At 28.8% G+C, this 20,493-nt stretch overlaps 1 protein-coding gene across 6 annotated transcripts; it reads right to left on the reverse strand.

Annotated features, from left to right (window-relative positions):
• Positions 1 to 4,932: 4,932 nt before the first annotated feature.
• On the reverse strand, positions 4,933 to 19,336 carry LOC123300649 (vacuole membrane protein 1). 6 transcript variants are annotated; one of them, XM_044883248.1, is made up of 6 exons: positions 19,201 to 19,336; positions 9,572 to 9,795; positions 7,035 to 7,342; positions 6,043 to 6,300; positions 5,642 to 5,954; positions 4,933 to 5,416 (listed from the first exon to the last, which is right to left on the reverse strand). In XM_044883248.1, the coding sequence occupies exons 2-6, from the start codon at positions 9,788 to 9,790 to the stop codon at positions 4,979 to 4,981; spliced, it is 1,536 nt and encodes a 511-aa protein (XP_044739183.1). In that variant the 5' UTR covers positions 9,791 to 9,795; positions 19,201 to 19,336; the 3' UTR covers positions 4,933 to 4,978. The 6 variants fall into 6 exon arrangements, with proteins under 6 accessions (XP_044739183.1, XP_044739184.1, XP_044739187.1 ...); XM_044883249.1 differs by lacking the exon at positions 9,572 to 9,795 and adding an exon at positions 13,975 to 14,042 and having other exon boundaries at positions 19,201 to 19,215; XM_044883252.1 differs by lacking the exon at positions 9,572 to 9,795 and having other exon boundaries at positions 19,201 to 19,327.
• Between the last annotated feature and the right edge of the window lie 1,157 nt (positions 19,337 to 20,493).

Consider the following 20,493-nt stretch of genomic DNA (forward strand, 5'->3'; position numbering starts at 1 on the left):
ATAGATAAATAGACACAACAAAATTTTTTTTTATTGTACAAAAATGAATTATTTTAAATTAAAATTATGTCCAAACCTAAAAAATAACAAGTGCTAGTGGCTAGTGGTTAGAATGAGACAATGAACTTATTCAGCAGAAACAGGCGGCTTTTATGACGCCGAATAAAAATCTTTTGTGTCTAGGCAAAAAGCTAGACAAAAAACGCGTTCGTTTAAAATATTTTAATGTGCAATCACATAAAAACGATTTATATTCAATAGACCTTTTCATCGATTCTATTTGTTTCGGATCGATGTCAAAAAACTATTTAAAGTAGAATAAAAACCAAATATTAGATTATCAAATAACGATATTTGTTATATCTTTATTTGAACTGTTTTTTTATCTGTCCGGAACAAAAAATAATCGTTTTTCAAAATGAAAAGGTCTCTTTGTCGCATGTTAAAGTTGATTTTCATTAAGTTTCCTCCAAAAATACACATAGACACAGTGTTACAGTGTATTTAATAAAACTAAAATCGTTTGCCTCAGAAAATAATATTTATATACAAAGACATCGATAGAAAAGTAAATATATTAAAAACACTTTATTTTGTGTAAAACTCCATGAAACACTTTTGTTTTCAAAATGTACGTTATTTATTTGACAAATTTTTAAATACATAAATTGGACGTCAAATTTGATAGCCTGTTATGAACTGTTATTTTATGATTTATAAAAAAAATACTTGAAAATTGAGCACATTAATTTCTTAAAATAATATTTTTATATGGTAGGGAGCAATGTTTGCGAGAGTGAAACTCAACCGCTCTCAAGTGCCAGATGTTCTCCATTTCTATCTAATTTTAATTAGAAAAGAAGTATCAGAAATTCAGACATCTTAAAATTCACTTTCGAAAACGTTGCCAGCTGTTATACTATTATAGATTAAGGTTGAGCGCACACGGCGACTGCTTTGGGACTTTATCACCACATTTATTCGTAGATTATCACTATCATGCGCTGCCAAGGTTAAAAACCAGTTTTGCATTCTTATTCAACTAGTTTGCAACCTTTTTTTTCCAAAACAGGTGCCTCGTGTACATTTAAGTTTTATTAGTTATTGTGGTTTACAAATAGTTCAAGAAAAATAATATATTTAGACCCTAATCGTTAAAAACAATTGACAAGAGCCAAGAAGCTGCGTCAGATGGCTGATTTTAATCGCATCCTGAATATTTCCTAACGAATAGTTTTTGGTGAAGAATCCTATTAAAAGTTGTTTTGCTTGGAGAGAGATACCTTACGGTGACCTTTAATTTTTTGCCAAAAGTTTTTAGCGATCGGGAACACTTAAAATAAGTTGTCATGCCAACACCATGTTACATAATCATGTTAATTATCGACGCTTATAGGTAGATCTTTTTCCGTTATATAATATATTAATGAAATTTGAATGGAATGTCGAGAATTGTATATAGTGTTAATTTTTCTTAATGTAAAAAAAATGGATTAAGTATGGAAAGTGCGTTTTAGCCGAAATAGTCTTTGGATTTTGAAAACCACAGCATTTCGTAAAAAGCGAAAATTGATAACTTCTTCTGTATGAGAAAATATAAAGAAAAACCCTAATTATCCTCTTCCTACATAATGAAAAAGCGAAACTTAACTCTCCTTGTATATGAGAATACAAGGAAACCATGACCTCCTTCCTTCAATAGGTCAAGACATTTCATTTTAAATTTAAAATGTATCTCAAATATTAAATAACGTCTCGCTACACAAAGAGAAACAAGTGAGCGCGAAACGTATTTCGTTTTAATTTGTTTTATGTCAGAGCATGTTTGGGATTTCTCGAATTAAATATCGTATATTTCTAATAATACATACAGATGTTGTTCTCGGATTAAATAATCAAAGGTGAAATATAAAAGGACCTTAATAAAAGTTAAAATTATTTTTGAAAATTTTTTTCAAGTTCTGTAATAAATACAATTAGAAAAGTGCGAGCCCTTCGTTTGCTAAGCCTGCTGATGTACTACTTGATGGATGTGAGAAAAACATAAAACTCATTTTTTTAATTGTACGATATATCCGGTATTATAAATGATTCGGCACAGCATCAAAACTAGGAATATAATCGTTTTGGAAAAGTTTCATACAAAAGTTGTAGGAGTTTTATAAGCTCTAGCCTTGACTTTCAAGGTGACTAAAATGTGAACTAGTAAGGGATAGAGAGAACTTACAAAGAACTTTTGCTCGAAAAATTTTTACTTAATGGATAGATTCAGGCAGAATAGATTCATAATAGAAAGAGACAGAGGAAATTTTTTAATTACAATGGTGGTCTGTATAATAGGAAGAGTGTATTTTGTTGAATACGAAAACTAACTAACTAGACTATAAATCTCATGTTCCTGTACTTTCCTAAAATCCCCGTATGAAATGTATTTCAATTACAACAAAAACAAAAAAATGTTTCAAAATATTTGTACTATAAATAAAAATTTAAAAGCACCTTATATTATTATTATTATTATTATTATTTATTTTCACCATAAGATACAAACGTACATAGGTATAGTCAACATGAAAATTAAATAAATTAAATAAATTAAATTAAACTATATGGGCACGACGTTACAATATGCTTCTTCAGCTCACGTTTAAATTTTGGCATGCTCTCTATGTTTTTTAACTCTCCGGGAAGATTATTGTACAATTCACTTCCAATAATTTCCGGAGAGTTTTTGAACTTTTGCAATCTATAGTTTGCAATATGCAAATCATTATTATGACGAGTGTTATAATCATGTATTTCATTTCTAAGTGGTAGGTTTTGATAATTTTTTCTGATAAATATTAATAGCTCGTAGTAATAAATGCCATAAAATGTGAGCAAATTATTCCGCTTAAAATGATTAACACATGATTCTCGATAATCAAGATTAAACATGAGCCGAATAATTCTTTTTTGTAGTATAAATATTCGTGTACAATCTGAACATTGTCCCCATAATATTACACAATACTGCATGGCAGCATATACAAACGCATAATACACAGCCAATAAAGCTTCAGTGTTATGAGTTTGTTTTAATTTTTTGATATAAAAGTAAGCCGTGCCTAACTTTTTACACACTGTATCAACATGTCGATTCCATTTCATACCTTCATCCAGAATTATACCTAAAAAAATCGATTACAAAACTATTATTAACGATTACAAAAGAAATAAAGTCCCTAATAAGCAATCTCAAAATTTAATGACACAGTGACAAAAAATACTATTTATCACAGTTCGATATTATATGGATTAATTTATTTCAAACAAAATTTTAAGTTTTTGAAAGTTAATTCATCACAAAATTTTTATCACAACAAAATTGAAATTATTTTCATGCTTAATAGTACAGTCGCCCTGATTTAAATATCACTTTAACTTGGACAAAATTAATAGCCACCTGAAAAATTTGGCGTTATGGAAGTTTCTAGCTTCTAAAGAGATGTAAAGATTGCTCTCTGATAGAAAAATTGGCAAAAAAGTCTAGTTTTGAGAATACAAATTTAACACTTTCTCAAATCACCTATCGATATCACTTATATATCATGGGAAAATTTAATAATAAGAGTCAACGTACTAAAATACTATGTACATCTAAATTTTCAACTGGCTACCAATTTGTTCCAGGTCATAATCCAGGAAGAGTGTTTAAAAAAAAGATTACAAATTGTCTTAATGTCTTATAATGATAGGGTTAGTTATCTAATACGATTTTCAATAATCCACGTAAATTGAACATTTCTTTGCTTATATCTCGATTTCCAACTACTTACCTACTATATTCTTGAAGATTTATTCTTTAGTAGTTGAGAGGCTTGTGGATTTTATTTTAACAACATTTGGGAAAGATTTGTAATAATTTTCCACTTTTAGAATACCTAGAGGGAAGGTAAAATATAACTGTCGATAATAAAATTTTTTGAGCAATGTCTCTTATGCCATGTCAGTTCCCGATAAGTATTTCCACAGTCGCACTAATAAGAAAATCTGTTTGGGCTTGCAGTATCGATAAAAGTACATGGCAGAGGCGGATCTGCTTAAAAGCTTTTTGGGCTGAAGTTCAGCACCCCGTGGATACAAAAGGACCCCAACCTCTAATGAAAACAACAGACATTCAATAATAAATGAAAGTGAAAAAAATATCTAAAATCAAAGAAAAACCGATCACAAGGGTCTCACAAATTCACGATCCGCCTCCGATGGTTTAAAAAATCATAAATTACAAGTACTGCTCTAAACCGACTTTCTAAAACTGTATTAAGTTGTTAAACGTTGATTTATTTCAAATTATTTTCAGTTATTGTTAGTATAATTTTTGTTGAGATTGTTTATCAGAAAATTGATTAAAATCATTGTCTTTGGACTTTTTTTTTTTGTATAAATAATTTGGTGGGTTTTTATATTTCACAAAATACCTGGTAAAGTGGCCCATAAACATAGCTTCAAGTTTATTAAACTTCAATTAGTTGGACAAACTAATTTTACTTGAGTTTTGTATGTACATCTACACGCTCTCTTATTCAATGTCATTTCATTTTGAACAATCTATAAGACTTCCTTTGAAGTCGGATAAAAGTAGAAATAAACTAATTCAGCATGAAAACAAACCTGTTAGGCTAACGCTTTAAGAATTTTAATTCAAAGTTATTCTAGTTATTCCTTATGCTCTACCCTGTATAATTAAGTATGGCAAACTAATTTTTTTTTGTTTAGGGGCACCTTAATTAAATCAAACAAATACAAGAAAATATTTAATTTTTCATTATCTGTTGATGCATGACTAATGTCTCTGAATGTTATGAATCCTAATACTATTTATATAAATATATATAAATATTTATTAATTATATTAAAATATTACACAATTAAATAATAATTACTCTTTTCAGTACATACAAATATTTGACACCAATTTATGTATAAATGTTATAAATTATTCTACAGCAACTTTTTTGGTTGCATCTGTTTGATTTCCTTTTTTACTATGTAATTTTTTATGATGTACTTGGGCAAGTGAATGTATTATTGACACTACAAAATATAAAATCATAAGAAAGACTAATTTCTCAAATAACCAACCAACTAAATTTGCACTGGCAGCTTCGTCAACACGATTATGTAATTTTGCCTTTTGACTTTTAAATACATTTCTAATTGGTTCTTGTAATTTATTACCAATTATTGGTATAATGGCAATTGCCTGTATAAATTTTTCAACTAATACTTCATTAAATGCAATAATTACACCTAATTTTTGTATATGCATTTTTATGATAGCTTTGCCAATTAATGTTGCACCAAAAAATGTCCAAAATGGTATCAAAAAGTGACCACAAGTCATACCAGCTAAATCAAATAATGGGTTTGGAATCTAAAATAGAAAGATAACATGTTAATCTGATGATTCTGAACAATGACCAAAAGTTACTTGGCCGCGTAATTAACTACTCTAAGATCATGAAATAATTTCGTGAAGTTTAGCAAAAGTTTCTTTTACGGAAAACAGCGGGGTATTTGATTTTGAATTAATTTTATGTTGTACAATTGTTGGAAAGGTTAGGCGATATTTAGGTCTAACTTAAAAGGTTTTACTTACGCTTGCAGCTGCTAAAATACCAAAAAATCCAACTTTTCGGACTAGAATTTCAACTGACGTTTTAAGTTTTTCAACAAATGTTAAACTTTCTGGATTTTCATTTTGTTTTCTTTGCAATTCTTGAAATTCTATTAAATCCTCTTCTTCCTCTGATGGGGTACCCGATAATCGTGCTGCTCTTGCCATAAAATATGGTGGTAGTTCTCCAAGAGCTGTACCTGCACCCCAAAGCATTGCTTCAACTCTTACTTTAGCCATTATGCTTAAAATGGAGGGTGGATTTGATAAATCTGGATTATCAGGACATATTATTCTAAAAATAAACGAAATATATTAAGAAAATAAAATACATAATTTTTGGAATTTTTGACTGGGGAAATATTGTGCAAATTTATACTTACTCATCTGGGTATGGAGGTGATGGGAAATTTAATGCATTACATTCATATGCGGCAAGCGTTACTTTGGCAATGTGTGGACCTAAATATAGTATAAAAGTATGAAGGCCTGTACCAAAACCTACAGATGATAATATACCAAGACCTATCCAATATAATGACCATGTTAAACATTTTAAATAATGTTCTGACGATAATGAATATGTGAGTATTGACACGACTAAAATGATTAACAAAACTCTAGTTCGATAATATAAAAGTCTGAAACAAAAGAGAAAATTACATTATATCTACAATATTTCAAAGTAACCGTAATTTATAAAATTTCTACAGAAACCCAATATTATTTACATATGACTTTAACTTTTGGCCGGAATATATAATAGACCAGCGTTGGCTTATTTAGAACCTATAATATTGTAGAAACATTTTTAACGAGTTTTACTCCTCTCTCTAGCATAGAATGCCTAAGGAAAACTCTCTAAAAGGTATTTAAGGTTTCAGGTGCATCATCATCTACGAATATAAATGTGTAGCTAGCGCGACTCTCAAGCTGATTCTAGATTGCATCTTAGCTTAGATGCATTAGATGACTTCTTACCGACGTTCTACTTTCACCCGGTTATTTTTAATAGTTGAACCTAACTTAAGAAAAATTACAATTATAAATAACCTATTGTCTCGAAATTTGATAAAACTTGTTATTTAGCCCTTGCGTTCAAAAATGGGGCACTATTACAGAAATTTTAATCGGTCTATTTTTGCCTAAATCCACATAATATATTATTTTTAGGTGATTGGACTCCCACTGGCGTAGGAAGCAGTGTGGAAAGCGCGATTGAAAAGTGTTGGATTACTGGACATGACGAACAACTCAATGTTCAGATTACTGAAACTCTACTGTATATTCGGAAATTATCTCAAAATTTATTATCTGTTTTTAAATTACGTATTCCTGTCAGGTCTACCAACTTTTAAAAAAAATGCATACTTACTTTTTTCCATAATTAACTATTAAATCAATAAATTCATAAAATGAATATTGTAACGTTCTGATCGGCGATTTCCACAATACAAGATTTTCACGTTCATTTCTCTCATTATTTACACGATTCGATCTCGCTGATCGTGACGATGATGTACTCCCACTACCAACTGTTGTTTGTGAATTGTTTCGTTTCATTTGTGTATTATTTAATAGTATATTCTTTTTATCACCATTAGCTGCAGTTACTTCTTTGCGTTTTGTACTTGTATTATTACTCGCATTATTGCTTGTCATTCTGTGTCCTAATCGTTGGAGCTACAAATTTCAAAAAAAATTTTATTTATTACATTTATCTAATAATAAGTTAAAGGTAGTACTCTTATAGAAAAACTAATAGGTAATAATTGCATGCTCCGGGGGTGAAGATCTATACCAATTAGTTATCTTAATTAAATTTGTTAAGATGGGGAGAGGGCAGATAGATACAGATAAAATTTTGATTGTTTTCGGGAAAATAGGGATGTTTTTTTACTCAATCATCCTCTACTTATACACCAAGAGCCTCAGGCCTAATAAAAATTTAATAGCACGCTATATTACTTGCAATAGTACACACTCTACACAAAATTACAGATGGCAAAGAAGGAAGGCAAATGAATTGGTCCAATGAAATTCCCTGATTTTTCCATGATTATAATCAAAATTCATTGTTTTAGAACCGCGAACGGAATTTTGGTATAAAATGCTCCTGTTCAAAAAATAGGAATCTATTTGTATGATATTCTGAATAAAAAAGCAGTCAGCAAGGTGAATCAAATTTAAAAACGGAAATTTTGTGGTTAAATTGACTTAAAATATATACATTTCGAGATATCAATGAAAATCTCAGAGTATCTTTTTATCACTTTCCCTTGCCGATTCTAAAATTTCCGAATTCCTTGATTTTCCAGAATGTTAATTTTCCTTTATATTTCCAGGACGATCCCCATCTCGCAAAGAGTAAAAATACGTTGTCTTTTCGTTTCAAAAAGCCCAATTGTTTCCAAGAAGTTCTTGAGAACGCTCAGTTCTATACTTTTCAAAAAATTTTCAAGAGTATGTTGGAATTTAAAGAATTTAACGTTTCGCACAAAAAATTGATCGAAATATCTTGACTGCTAATGTGACTAGCGATATTTTGAAAACATGAGAAGTTTTTGAAACATTTAAACTTCCGAAAAAATAGTGTAACTCGTAAAGCCACCCTTTGCCATCTATAAGTTCGTGTAAAGTATACTATCGATATATACCGATGCAAGAAATCCAGCGTTCGATCAAAATTTGCAAATCTAGCTGTTGGTATACGTTGCAAATGGAAGACAGAACAAAGAGGGTAAATAAAGTTAAAAGGATTTTGTTCGAACAATATTAAAAGTATAAAACTAATAGTTAATAATTACACATTCCAATAACCTCGCATAAATTTTGCATAAAAATAGTAAAAAAGTAATTTGTGACGACCACGACATATTTCTTTTTTTAAATTTCTATTTTGTAAAGGAATTTAAATTTTAAAAATGAATAGTTGTGTGTTTAGTTAAACTTTAAGATTAAGAATATTATTGTACACAGAAAATTTGGATATCATGTCAAATGTACTAGAAATTTTGAATGAATGACTTGATCCTTGTAAAAAGAATTAATTTTTGACGATTATTAGGGTGAGTTCACAAGATGGCAGTAAGGCAAAAATACTTGCGAGGTTTTGGCAGCTTTAACAATTGTAAATATTTGATTCTTCATATTACGGGTGTTATTTTTATTTATTAAAAGCTAGGACGGTTGAATTCTTAACAAAGGTAAGACTACCATCAAAGTTTCAGGGGGTACTATAATCTTATCTAAATCCCATTCCGTTTCTGATATTTATTAGGTTTTTCTAGATTTTAAATACAGTGACGTGTGAAATTTCAATGGACCATTTTCTTGAAATTAGAAACAATTGTTCACTAGGCACGCGCTAGAGATACAAGTGAGTACAAACTGATTTTAAATATCATAGCTACTAGTCTCTGACCTGGGCTTCGGTTTCGTCCAAAAAAATTAGCTCCGGCGAAACCTTCGATTTCGGCTCAAAACCCGACCGAAGTCGAAATATTATTTCTGACAAATTGCAAGGCAGTTTTTGGTATCATCTCTAGATCAACTTCTAGAGATGATTTAAATTACCTTTCTATATTACAGTCAATATTTAAACGGCTTCGTTCGAAGGTTGCGGGGATAGCCGATTAATCGGCCGGACGAGAATCTATGGTATTATAAAAAATTAAATTACACATATTTATAGAGTAATTCAAAAGCAAAAGCCTCATGTACTCTCCAAGGATATTGTCATCTAGTTATTCATTGGCCGTATATATTTCCCTCAGAAACGGTTCATTCAAACATCACAGCCTCAAAGGTTAAGGCTATCCTTATGTGCAGAACTTAATAAACTACTTTTACATTTTAAGTCTAGATGAAAACTACCAAAAACAAGAAGGTGTTAAGGAAATTTGTTAGTACCAGATCCATTTTACTTCCAGATGTTTTTTGACCACGGCGTCTACACTCAGTTTTAAGTTGCTCCTTAGTAAGTGTTAGTAGATAAGTATCCGAAGTGGTGGAAGTAGTATTATTAATAGGTTGATGAGAATTGTCGTTAGTTGTAGTGAATGATTGGGATCGAGGGTTTATTTTTCGCAACTTGGACTTTTTTCTACCAGCCATCGACGGACGTATCATTACAGCTGTATACCATCACCAAATTTAATCATCGATTAAAAGTAAGCATTCCAACAGAAAAACAATTTCATTTAATTTATTTTTATAATAAATTAATTTAACAAATTTTTTACTTTATTCCAACAAATGATTTGGAATTTGAATTCGAAAAAATGTAGAAAGGAAGGAAGACCCTCAAACTTAGACATTTACAAAATGTAATAGTTTTCAATTAAACTGGAATAAGTTTTTGGTCGATTTGGCAACTTAAATAATTAGATAATAAATTTTCAATAAATTTCACTGTTTCGTTGATATATTGCCAACTTCTTCATGGCAATCTATAAAGCATTAAATTACACATTATTGTAATAATAAAAAGTTAATCAAATACTTGGAACAGTTTGTAAATTGCCCAAAAAAGTTGTAAAATAATCAACAAAATGTTTTGAACTATTGAAAATTTAATATTCGACCGTTTAACTTGTCCGATCTTTCAAAAATTTATCGCATATACTTCAAAATGGAAACTTTCTGTAACTATGAATTCGAGTAATCTTTACCAAGTACAATCTACTCAGTTACAGACAAGCCATGTAATTACGTGTATTTTGAAATATGGAGGGGCAACCTAATAACACGCCTTCGGGAACATACACTCTGTGTCATAAAAAACCCACGGATTTACATAGAGTATGTATACTAAAATGTGCGTTTTTTGTGACACAGAAATACATCTGCCATAACATTCACGTGATTTTTTTGGATAGATTTAAAAAAATATAATCAAAATATTCTAGGAGGAACACTTTTCGAAAGACACGGTAAATATAAATATTACGGTAGATATAAATTCTTTCGAAGATATTGATGTCTAAGTTTGAACTTTCTCCCTTCCCCTATTATGAAATCTCAAAAACCTAGAGATTTAGCCCCTAAAAATGTTAAACCGGTATTTGTTGAAATTTTAAGAAAAAAAATCGTTTACTTGCTGTGTTTCCGATTGTGATTTTTTTGTTTTTTACAATTAATTTGTATGTAAGAGTTTTTTACCTTCACTTCATTTTTCTCCACAATAAATCCGCGTAGAAATACACCATAACGTAATAATATTTCGAACAACAATGATGAGATTTCTATTTGGTCAACAAATAAATACTAAAGTTATCTTACAATAAAAATATTTACTTTTCAAAAAAAGCGAATGTGATTATTATTAGGATTAATTTATTTAGAGAAAGTGTTTAAAAATACAATTACTTCAGTTATATTAAATAATACGTCAAGCCTGTTGTGTCTTATACTTTAATGGTTCTAAAGAGGTATTTAAGATACAATTTTTAGAGTTGTTGATAAAAATTATTTTTACAAGCTTTTATTTTACTTGCAATGTATGTAACTATGTTTGTTCGGGTGGAATATTGCAACTCAATTTTGAAGAAGATATCTTCAACCGATTGAGCTGAAACTTTGCATGCTTATGTAAATCGAATGATAATGCATTTTATGGTATGGTATTACCTGATTTTCTCATTGCTTCCACCTTATTTGATTTACATATTTTTTTTTAGTTTTTAAATACATTTTAAGGAACAAGCTTTTATTGTATTAAAAATAATTTTTTCTATGAGTCACTCATGCACGACTATTCGTAAAAGCTTGAAGCGCTCCTATTTGTTCTTAGTATTTTAAATTGAGCGCCTCCAGCTTTTATGAATAGTCGTGTATAAGTGACTCATAGAAAAAATCTAAAATTTTACCTTCAAAAATTTTACTTTCAATGTCTCAAGATAAAATTTAATGAATTTAGCCTTAATTTCTTATCATTTGATAAATATAATTAGTTAATAAGCATAAATTGGTTTAGAATAAGAAACAAGGACTTTATTCTAATACTGTTTCATTTTTAAAATCAATTAAAGTTCAATGAATTTTTCATTCTTGTCTAAAAATAATTCATCTCCTTTAAAGAGGATAATCGATCAAAATCGAAACTCGCTAAATAGTAAAAATAAAAATCTACTCTAAAAAAATTTATGAAAAATCTGTGACCAATTTTTTAGCTACGGACTACGTCTAATTTTATATTGATAGAAAGACCTTTTCATAGGATGAAAGTTAATGAAAACAAAAAGTGAATCTGGTGAAAAATAATTGTTGATAAATTTTTATAATTAGTAAAATAAATCATACAATCTTTATAGTGGGTTCTTATGGATTGATAATATATAAAAAATTCAGATTTTTATATAAGCATTAAATCAGTGTCTGACCACCTTAATAAAAACAATTAGATTAAAAACAATATTTAATATTCATAAATTTTATTTTTATCATAATCTTACGAAGATATATTTATATTTTTTATCTTAGAAATAATAATCTATGTAACCTGGATATTTGTGCACAAGGTAATAACAAAACTACTTTGTTTTAAATTTAGCTTGCAATTATTTCAGTTTAGTAGTATCGTCGAAAAAAACGCATAAGTATTTTTTTAAATCAAAACCCGAGAATTTTAATAGTACTATTCTGCATGTACTTAACAAATGCAAAAAACACATTTTTGAAAAAAAAAATCATCAAAATCGGATAAATTCTTGGAGATTAAAAAATATTGATGCAACTAAAAAATGAATCGACCGGACTACTTTATTCATTAAAATAATAAAGAATTTGATCTAAATTCTATATACATTGTTTTAACTAATCAACTTCTAAAAAATTTATGTATCAGAAGACCCTTATTTTCAAACAATCAATATATAATTAATGATTATTTAAATTAATATATTAATAAATATGATTGAAAACAAGCGCGGATCCAGATAATTTTTTGAAGAGGGCAATGTTATGAATTAATTAACTTACACCGCAAATATTATTAAGTTCAATTTGCTGATAACTAAAAAAATATTTAAATTAAGTATGTTCCGGTTAGCCAATCCGTGTTCCGGTTAGTTAGTTAATGATCAATAACAGTCAACCAAGAAAAAATGCGAAGTAAACAAAACGGGTTCAAATATTCTCGCAGGCGCCGGTTGCGATTTGCCCACGAATAAGCTATACACGGAAATTTCAGAAAATGCTAGAAATCTTGATCGGTTTTCTCGCCTATTCAGCCTCTTTAGAACCGACTGATCGGTTAGTCGATCAAAGTCGTAGTCGGCACATCTCTAAATTTAAATAAAGATTCTGGTTCGTATTCTAACGTTCCCTATAAGAGATGCATTCATCAACCTACACAGCAAATATTAAACGAAAAAAATATTTCAATATAAGACTCTGATTTTTATTCGGATGTTCCCGTAAATCAGCAAAAAGACGTAAATTATAATCATTAATATAAAGCATAAATTGGCTCAAAATATATATTATATCTTGATTAACGATTTTCTCAAAATACGTTTGCGAAATAACGCCCTTATTACATCCCGCCCTGAAAATCCAATATATTTTACCTTTATACGAAAATATGTGATATGCCTTTACCTGATTAACATCTGTCCGAAACAAAAAAGAGTCATTTTTGAAATGAAAAGCCCTATTGACCTGATTGCCCCCACTGGATCCGCGCTTATATGATGAAGGTTGGTGCTGTTGTTGATAAAAATGGTGGAGAAAGTTAATATGTGTATTAATTTAATGTACTCACGTATAAAATTTTTGTTAACTATTAATAGAATATGTGATCGATAATAATAAATTAACAACTAATCACTGAGTTTAAATTCTGTTTAAAAAATATATTGCAAATAATTCTACAAAAGCTTCTCAAAGTTATTTTTTGATTGGTTAACTAAAAATGAGATATTTAGGTGTATAGATTAAAATGGATTAATTTTTCAAGTCATCCAGGTGATGTGAGGGTATGGGTCCTGATATAATTTGCCAGGTGTTATGATAAACTGCTTCAGAATGTAATGAAAATCAACTAACGATTAATAACTTATTTGCTCAATCTAGAATCAAAAACATAGGAAATGATCTGTAGCCAACAGAATCGCGGGCATCGTCTACATCATGTTAGTATTACACAACACTAAAGCGACCCTACAGGAAATACTTCATGATCCACTGGAAGTCGCGACCTACATAATATTGAAAACCACTAATTAAGATACAGTGCATAAAGCGTTATGAAAAAAAAATTCCAAATTTTAGTTAGTTATTTGTGTGAGATAATTTTAAAAATATCCACTTACTTTCTCATCTAAAAAGTATAGGGTAGTCATCAGTAGAACGTCCCAACATCAGAACGTTTTAGTGACACCTATGGGTGATATAAATATTAATTATTTTTCATAAATATATTTAATTAATATTTTTATTGGCTTAATTAATACAATAGACCAAATAGTTTTAGAACTAAAATAAATACAGACTATTTACAAAAATATGTGTCCATAAGTTTCAGCGTTCTTGACACTAACACATTACAAAAAGTTCGTAGGTACTAGTTATGTGACGGATATTCGTACCCGTACTTGTATCCGTTTCTTTTTAAGTGGATCTTTTGTGTGATTTTATTTTATTTTATAGCTAATATAAGAAATTAAAAACCAAATTAACAAAAAAATGATGATTTTTTTAAATTGTGCGAGTATATTAATCTATAAAAAATATTCGACGCATCACCGAATAAAAGTCTGCATATAGAAAACTTTTTTACATCCTATTTCATTTAGAAGTAAATGTATTGGTAATATACATCATGGCGTGTCTCTTTTAGGATAAACTTCTTCTTTAACAAGTGTATTTTTATACCCGGTAAAAATTATCTAGATTCATACATAGACGTCATTAGAATGGAAATTTTTGAGGGGGCACTGGTTAGTAATTGTTTTATAAAAAAAAACAAAAAAAAACAATAACTGCGTCGGGGACAAAGGACACAACCCCCATAACAACACCTACAATGAAGATTTCGTCTGTATGTATAAAAACGCCATTAGAATGGAAATTTTTGAGGGGGCACTGGTTAGTAATTGTTTTATAAAAAAAAAAAAAAAAACATTAACTGAGTCGGGGACAAAGGACACAGCCCCCATAACAACACCTACAATGAAGATTTCGTCTAATTGTATAAAAACGAAGTCGTAAAATAGTTTGGCTATTAATTAAAAATTATAGCTGAGTATAATATGAAAATAATTTTACAGTCAAGGTTGGGACATTGGTATCATACTGCAACTTAAAAGATTCAGCACGCACGCAGGAGCTTCGTATACTTGGCGAATTTTTTGAAACGAAGCAAATAGGCTAGGCTGTAAGATACTGATTAATCAGAGAGCTTTATTTTCTTGCTTCTTCTTCTTTTAGAGGTCTATTTTTTATAAAATTACTTAAAAAGCCTAGAAAAATTTAATCGGCAAAAACATATCCACAAATTTTTCCGGGTGAATATGAACTTATGTGATTCTATATTTTTTACCTGTAATTTATTATTATATGTCTCTAAAAAAATTCTTTATCGTCACTTCTCTTTATACATAGAAAAAGAAGTCGACCTCCGCTAATTCTTTCTAAACCACGCAAATTTTGAAAAGGTTTTTATCATTATACAGAACCTTTTTTCCGGTAGGTTTATATGTATAGTACATTATAATTAAAATTGTGCCTTTGCGAAGCCGGACCGGGTCGCTAGTATGTTTTATACATTTATTTGTTATAGATAGATATTTTAAAAAAACGGAGGTTAAACCCCAATATTATTATTATTATTATTGACAATATTAAGTAAATATTAACTATAATAATTTTTGTTATTTTGCATAAAGGGACAATTTTGCCGAAATTTCACCATCGATACAAACAAAATAGCTGCATTTTCTTTCACAAAATTCGCTAAAAAATTTGTTTCAAGCTAATTAATTATGAATTTGTAATGCATAATTTGCTTGTACCTGAGATGCAATCTGCGACGTTGATCATAATTTTAAATTGTACTTTGTATTTATTATGAGATTTTGACTCTTGGTAGCCTATTCACGGAGAAAAGTTTCGCGATCACCGAAAATAGACCGTATTTCGAACAGATAGAATGGGAAAAATTTTTTATTTGCAAAAAAAAGAGTCAAATCTTTCAGAATAGAATGAAGGATGGATAATTATAGAGCTTTTGCTCTTCGATATATGCTTGCGAATTTTTCGATTAATTTATCATTTGATTATTATTTTTTAAACTTAAAAATTTGAATATTTTTAGTCCTTATTATCAAAATGGAAACATTTACTAAAATTATCAAAGGAGGAATTGTAATAAATTTAATTAACTAGAATTTATCACTATATTTCAGGAATTAATGCCTTATCAAATAATTATTAAGTTTTAGTTTTTTTAATTTAAATTAATTACACACACGAGATTGGACGAATGTTAGTCATACACGTTACATTAAATTTTCATTATCAGAAAAAAAAATGTGTTAATTATTATCGCATTACAAAATACCTGAAAAAAAATCTCAGGTATTTAGTTTGAAAATTTTCAGGGTCTTTACGTAAAATTCCAACTGCTATAAAAACTTTCATTAACAAATTAACAATAGCAATTTAAAAATTGTGGGAAAATTGGTTTAAATCGGATTTTTGTTCATTCTGGTAACATAAAGTATCTGAATTTTATTGTTTCTTAATATTCACATTTAATAGTTTAAAAATTTATTGTTTAAGGTAGTACGAGCGCCAAGGCAAGTTTAGTCTTGTGGTTGAAATTATTTGTACCTTATTTTCAACTTTGATGATGAATTTTGTTACAACTTCATAAATGAAGTCCTCTGAGTATAATGTTGAACATTTTGCATTAGAGTAAAAAAATTCGCTAAATAAGATTATACAGCTCCTTGCGAGGCCGATTTAAAAAATATATAAAATAGTGAACAATAGAATTACATATCTTTAAAAAGCATTTACCTTCAAATTGTGATTTCACAAAAATTATAATTATATCAGATAATTAGTTTTAGTTATTTAAATTTAAATTTATTGTATTTACAAATTATACATAGTATAACTTTATGGTCAGCCATCTATCTGAGATCTGACAAATATCAGTCGCCATGGTACAAAGTCTACACTAAATTTTAAACAATATTCTGTTATCAGAAAATAAAGTGTATTAGTTATTGCATTACATAATCGGTATTTTACGTCTAGTACGGTTTCTACATCCTTAAGAATGTACGTAATTTTCAAAGTATCGAAGATTGAAAATTTTGTTTAATTATTTAGCTTTCGATATTTCGAAAACTAAGGTAGATATCGAAAAATGTTATTCTTATTTTTCATCTACATTCACGAGGTTATAACAAAAAAGTTGAAAATATGGTACAAATAATTTCAACCACAAGTCTAAACTTGCCTTGGCGCTCGAACTACCTTAAGGTGTGTTTAGTGATGAAAAAAATTTTTTTCTTGGCAAATTGTGTTACTTAATATCATAAGAATATTCTCTTAAAAAATTAATTCAAAATTCAAAAAAATTCTCGAAGATTCGAAGATCGAAGAGAAATTTTTATAATCCCGATTTGGTAATACTCCTAAAAATGTCACGTTTTTCCAAAACTTTAACACTCTGTATCTAGAGAGATATAATAATTTCTCAATTATAAGTGTGTTAAGAAATTTTCATTATTTTAACGTTATATTTTATATATCATTTGATAAAATCCTGCTGTTACAACTTGGACCACCCTGTATATTCTTTTCGGATAAAGCGGTCTTCTAGCAAAGGAACCGTACTAATATAAATTATGTCCAGCTTGAGCACTAAATGTAATCAAAAATACCTTTATTGGTAAAATTAATTATGATAAAAATTTATGCTTGCCTAATTTAAATTTAATTGTAAATTAAATATTATGATTTGCAAAATTTTATCAAATATGATCAAGTGTGTAACGAGGTTCTACTATACGATAAGGTTCCGCAGCGTAAATCAGAAAAGAAAATCAAAATTTTATGCGGGAATAAATGCATTTCAAGGTTTTGTTGAATATAGTTTTTAATTTTAAATAATTACCGACAGACCCGGATTTAGAAATTTGACGCTTCTAAGCAGTTGCGAAAATTGGTGCCCTCTCCCCACGAAACTTTGAAAATGCGAAAATACATTGAAAATATGACAAAATTTCGTAAATGAGTTTAGAAATTTAAAAAAAAGTAGTGCACTATGTAAAAATTGATATTTTATCGTTAAAAAAATTTAAAAAATTCGTAGGCGAGCAAAGTATATAAAAAATTTAATTTTCTCACTCCCGGGCAGAAAGTGTCAACTTTCTGTCCACTGAGCAAAACGAAGTTGCCGCTTTCCGCCTCCGCCGGGGAGTAAATAGTTTGTAGTAGAAAGAGATAGGTAAATTAGGTGCGTAGATGCTGCCTTCGTCGCTCTTATGCGCCTACAATTTCTACCTATTTCTACCTCTCTCCCTGCTTTTCCTATGCCTATATAGCTCTATGGTATTATCTCGAGTCAAGAAGTATAATAATCTTTGAAAATTACTCTCTTGAATATTTTTATTATATTCCACAATTTGGACTCTTTTAAATTAGTAAATAAAATTTTTTAGCAATATCTTTAAAAAACTGCTTTTAGAAAAAAATACCCTTTGTATTGCCCTCATTATCCTATTTGGCATTTTGCACCAAGGTCCGATCTTGAATCCTAATAAGAATGCATATATAGCCCTCCAAATTTGAAATAATTTTAGGGATACCTTTTCGACATGTTTGCATCACGAAACATGGACCAATAAATAGCAATGGACCTATTGACGATATTTTTACCAACCGTCATAAAACCCATGATTTTTTAGGGTGTATATTTACTTTGAATGAAGATGGGTAAACGAAATTTGAAGTGGTAGTTTCTATGTTTTGCAATGCACCCATGCCGATAAAAGCTTGTTAGAATTATTAAAATTTTGGTAGTTGCATCCCCGGGATCATTTTCGAAATCTCGCATAAAGTATTTGTTTAAAACAACCGCATTATTTACTTAATAATATATGAAAATAATAGGATACGTTCCTAGGGTTTTCAAAAATTTATGAAAATTAAAATTTATTAACTATAACGATTACTTTAAAATATCTGACGTGTTTAAAAATGAAATACTGAAACAACTTGTTAAAATTTGATTCGATAATGTTTAAAGTCCAATAAGTGGATGTTTACTTTTGACAATTTTTTTTTTTCAAATATTTTGGTAGAAACTCTTACATACAAAGTTTTTGTTAATAATGGATATTGGAAATATGAAAAACAATACAAGATACAAATGGAAACAATGAATGTGCCTAGATTTATTTTAGAAAATCACCTGATCGTCGGGGTTTATTGTTAGTGGCATGTAAAATACATATTTAACCTAACTTTTCAAATAATATTAATTTAATTAATGAAAATTATATTATAAATATAAAACTTACTTGTTTTTCACTAAATAGTTTTTCATTCAATTATCTAATAAAAATTATACTTTTCATAAAACACACATCATCATTAAATATTTTCTTTACATTTCATTACACACACAAATTTCACTTTCTGATTAAGTATTTTTTTATTTGTTCAATAATTGATCGGTAGATGGACTATGGTTCGATAAAAATTTGACACTAATTTTTACGTATACGAATATGTCAAATTTGTAAATAAAAATGGAAGTATTTAAGTTTTTTTTATATCATTTAAAAAAATTTATCATGTAAATTATTATCCTTTAAAATGTATTTTTAATGTAAAGTATAAATAAATAAAATTAAATTTTTCATCATACATTCGAATTTTATTCATAAATATTGATATAAACAGGAATTCATTTCTGAGATACGAACTAAGGACATTCAAGTTGACATACAGGTACTTTTTAAATATATTATTTATAGCTTACAAGTAATTTTAAAAAAAATTGTGTTACATTTCTTTTTTGTCGGCTTACGCTCTCGTGTAAATAAATAATTTTATAAATGAAATTATTTATTGTTTATTGTTTCATGGATATGATAATGTAAATACTAAAGTAAGGACTAGGGAGGGGTTGTTAAATTCGACACTTATTAGTATTAAATACAGCGATTCAAAGTAATGTATTTTGGTTTGTACGAAGAAACTTTTGAATAATCAAAATAGAGATATGTAGTTTTTAATGCGAAATTTTATGCGGTTGTAGATGCTACATAATACAGGGGCTAAAAATAACTCATGCGTAAACTTAAGACATTCGGCGAAAATCGAATTAAAAAATCTTTTTTACCTCCGGTTGTGTTACACCTACGACTGATTTTTTGTTAAAATCTTCCGATACAGAACGAATGTACTCGTATAATAAATAACTAAATATTGGAAACACTTTGGGTGATCAAAACGCTAGTAGTAAAGCTTCAAAATATATTTAGTGATTAAATTTCCTTGCTGGTAACTATTTTTACCCAAATCTAAAGTATCTGGTTGATAACCTTCAAAATCATATTAGAAATTACGCCTTTTTTGCATGCCTCCTCAATTAGTTTCCTCCAAAATAAAATATAATCGAATTCATTTCCATAAAAGCAATACAAACATTCATGTGTAAATAGATACAGTCTATAAAAAAATTACTTTTAAAAAACTGTGGATAGTGTTAGTCTGGGATTCGAAGTCAAGCCTATTTGTTATTAAGCGATATGTCAGTTGAATAATTTGTTTGTATCTTCCAGAAAAATATAACAAAGAGACATTCG

This window comes from Chrysoperla carnea, chromosome 5, assembly GCF_905475395.1.
Source record: "Chrysoperla carnea chromosome 5, inChrCarn1.1, whole genome shotgun sequence".
In the NCBI taxonomy this organism is placed as follows: domain Eukaryota; kingdom Metazoa; phylum Arthropoda; class Insecta; order Neuroptera; family Chrysopidae; genus Chrysoperla; species Chrysoperla carnea.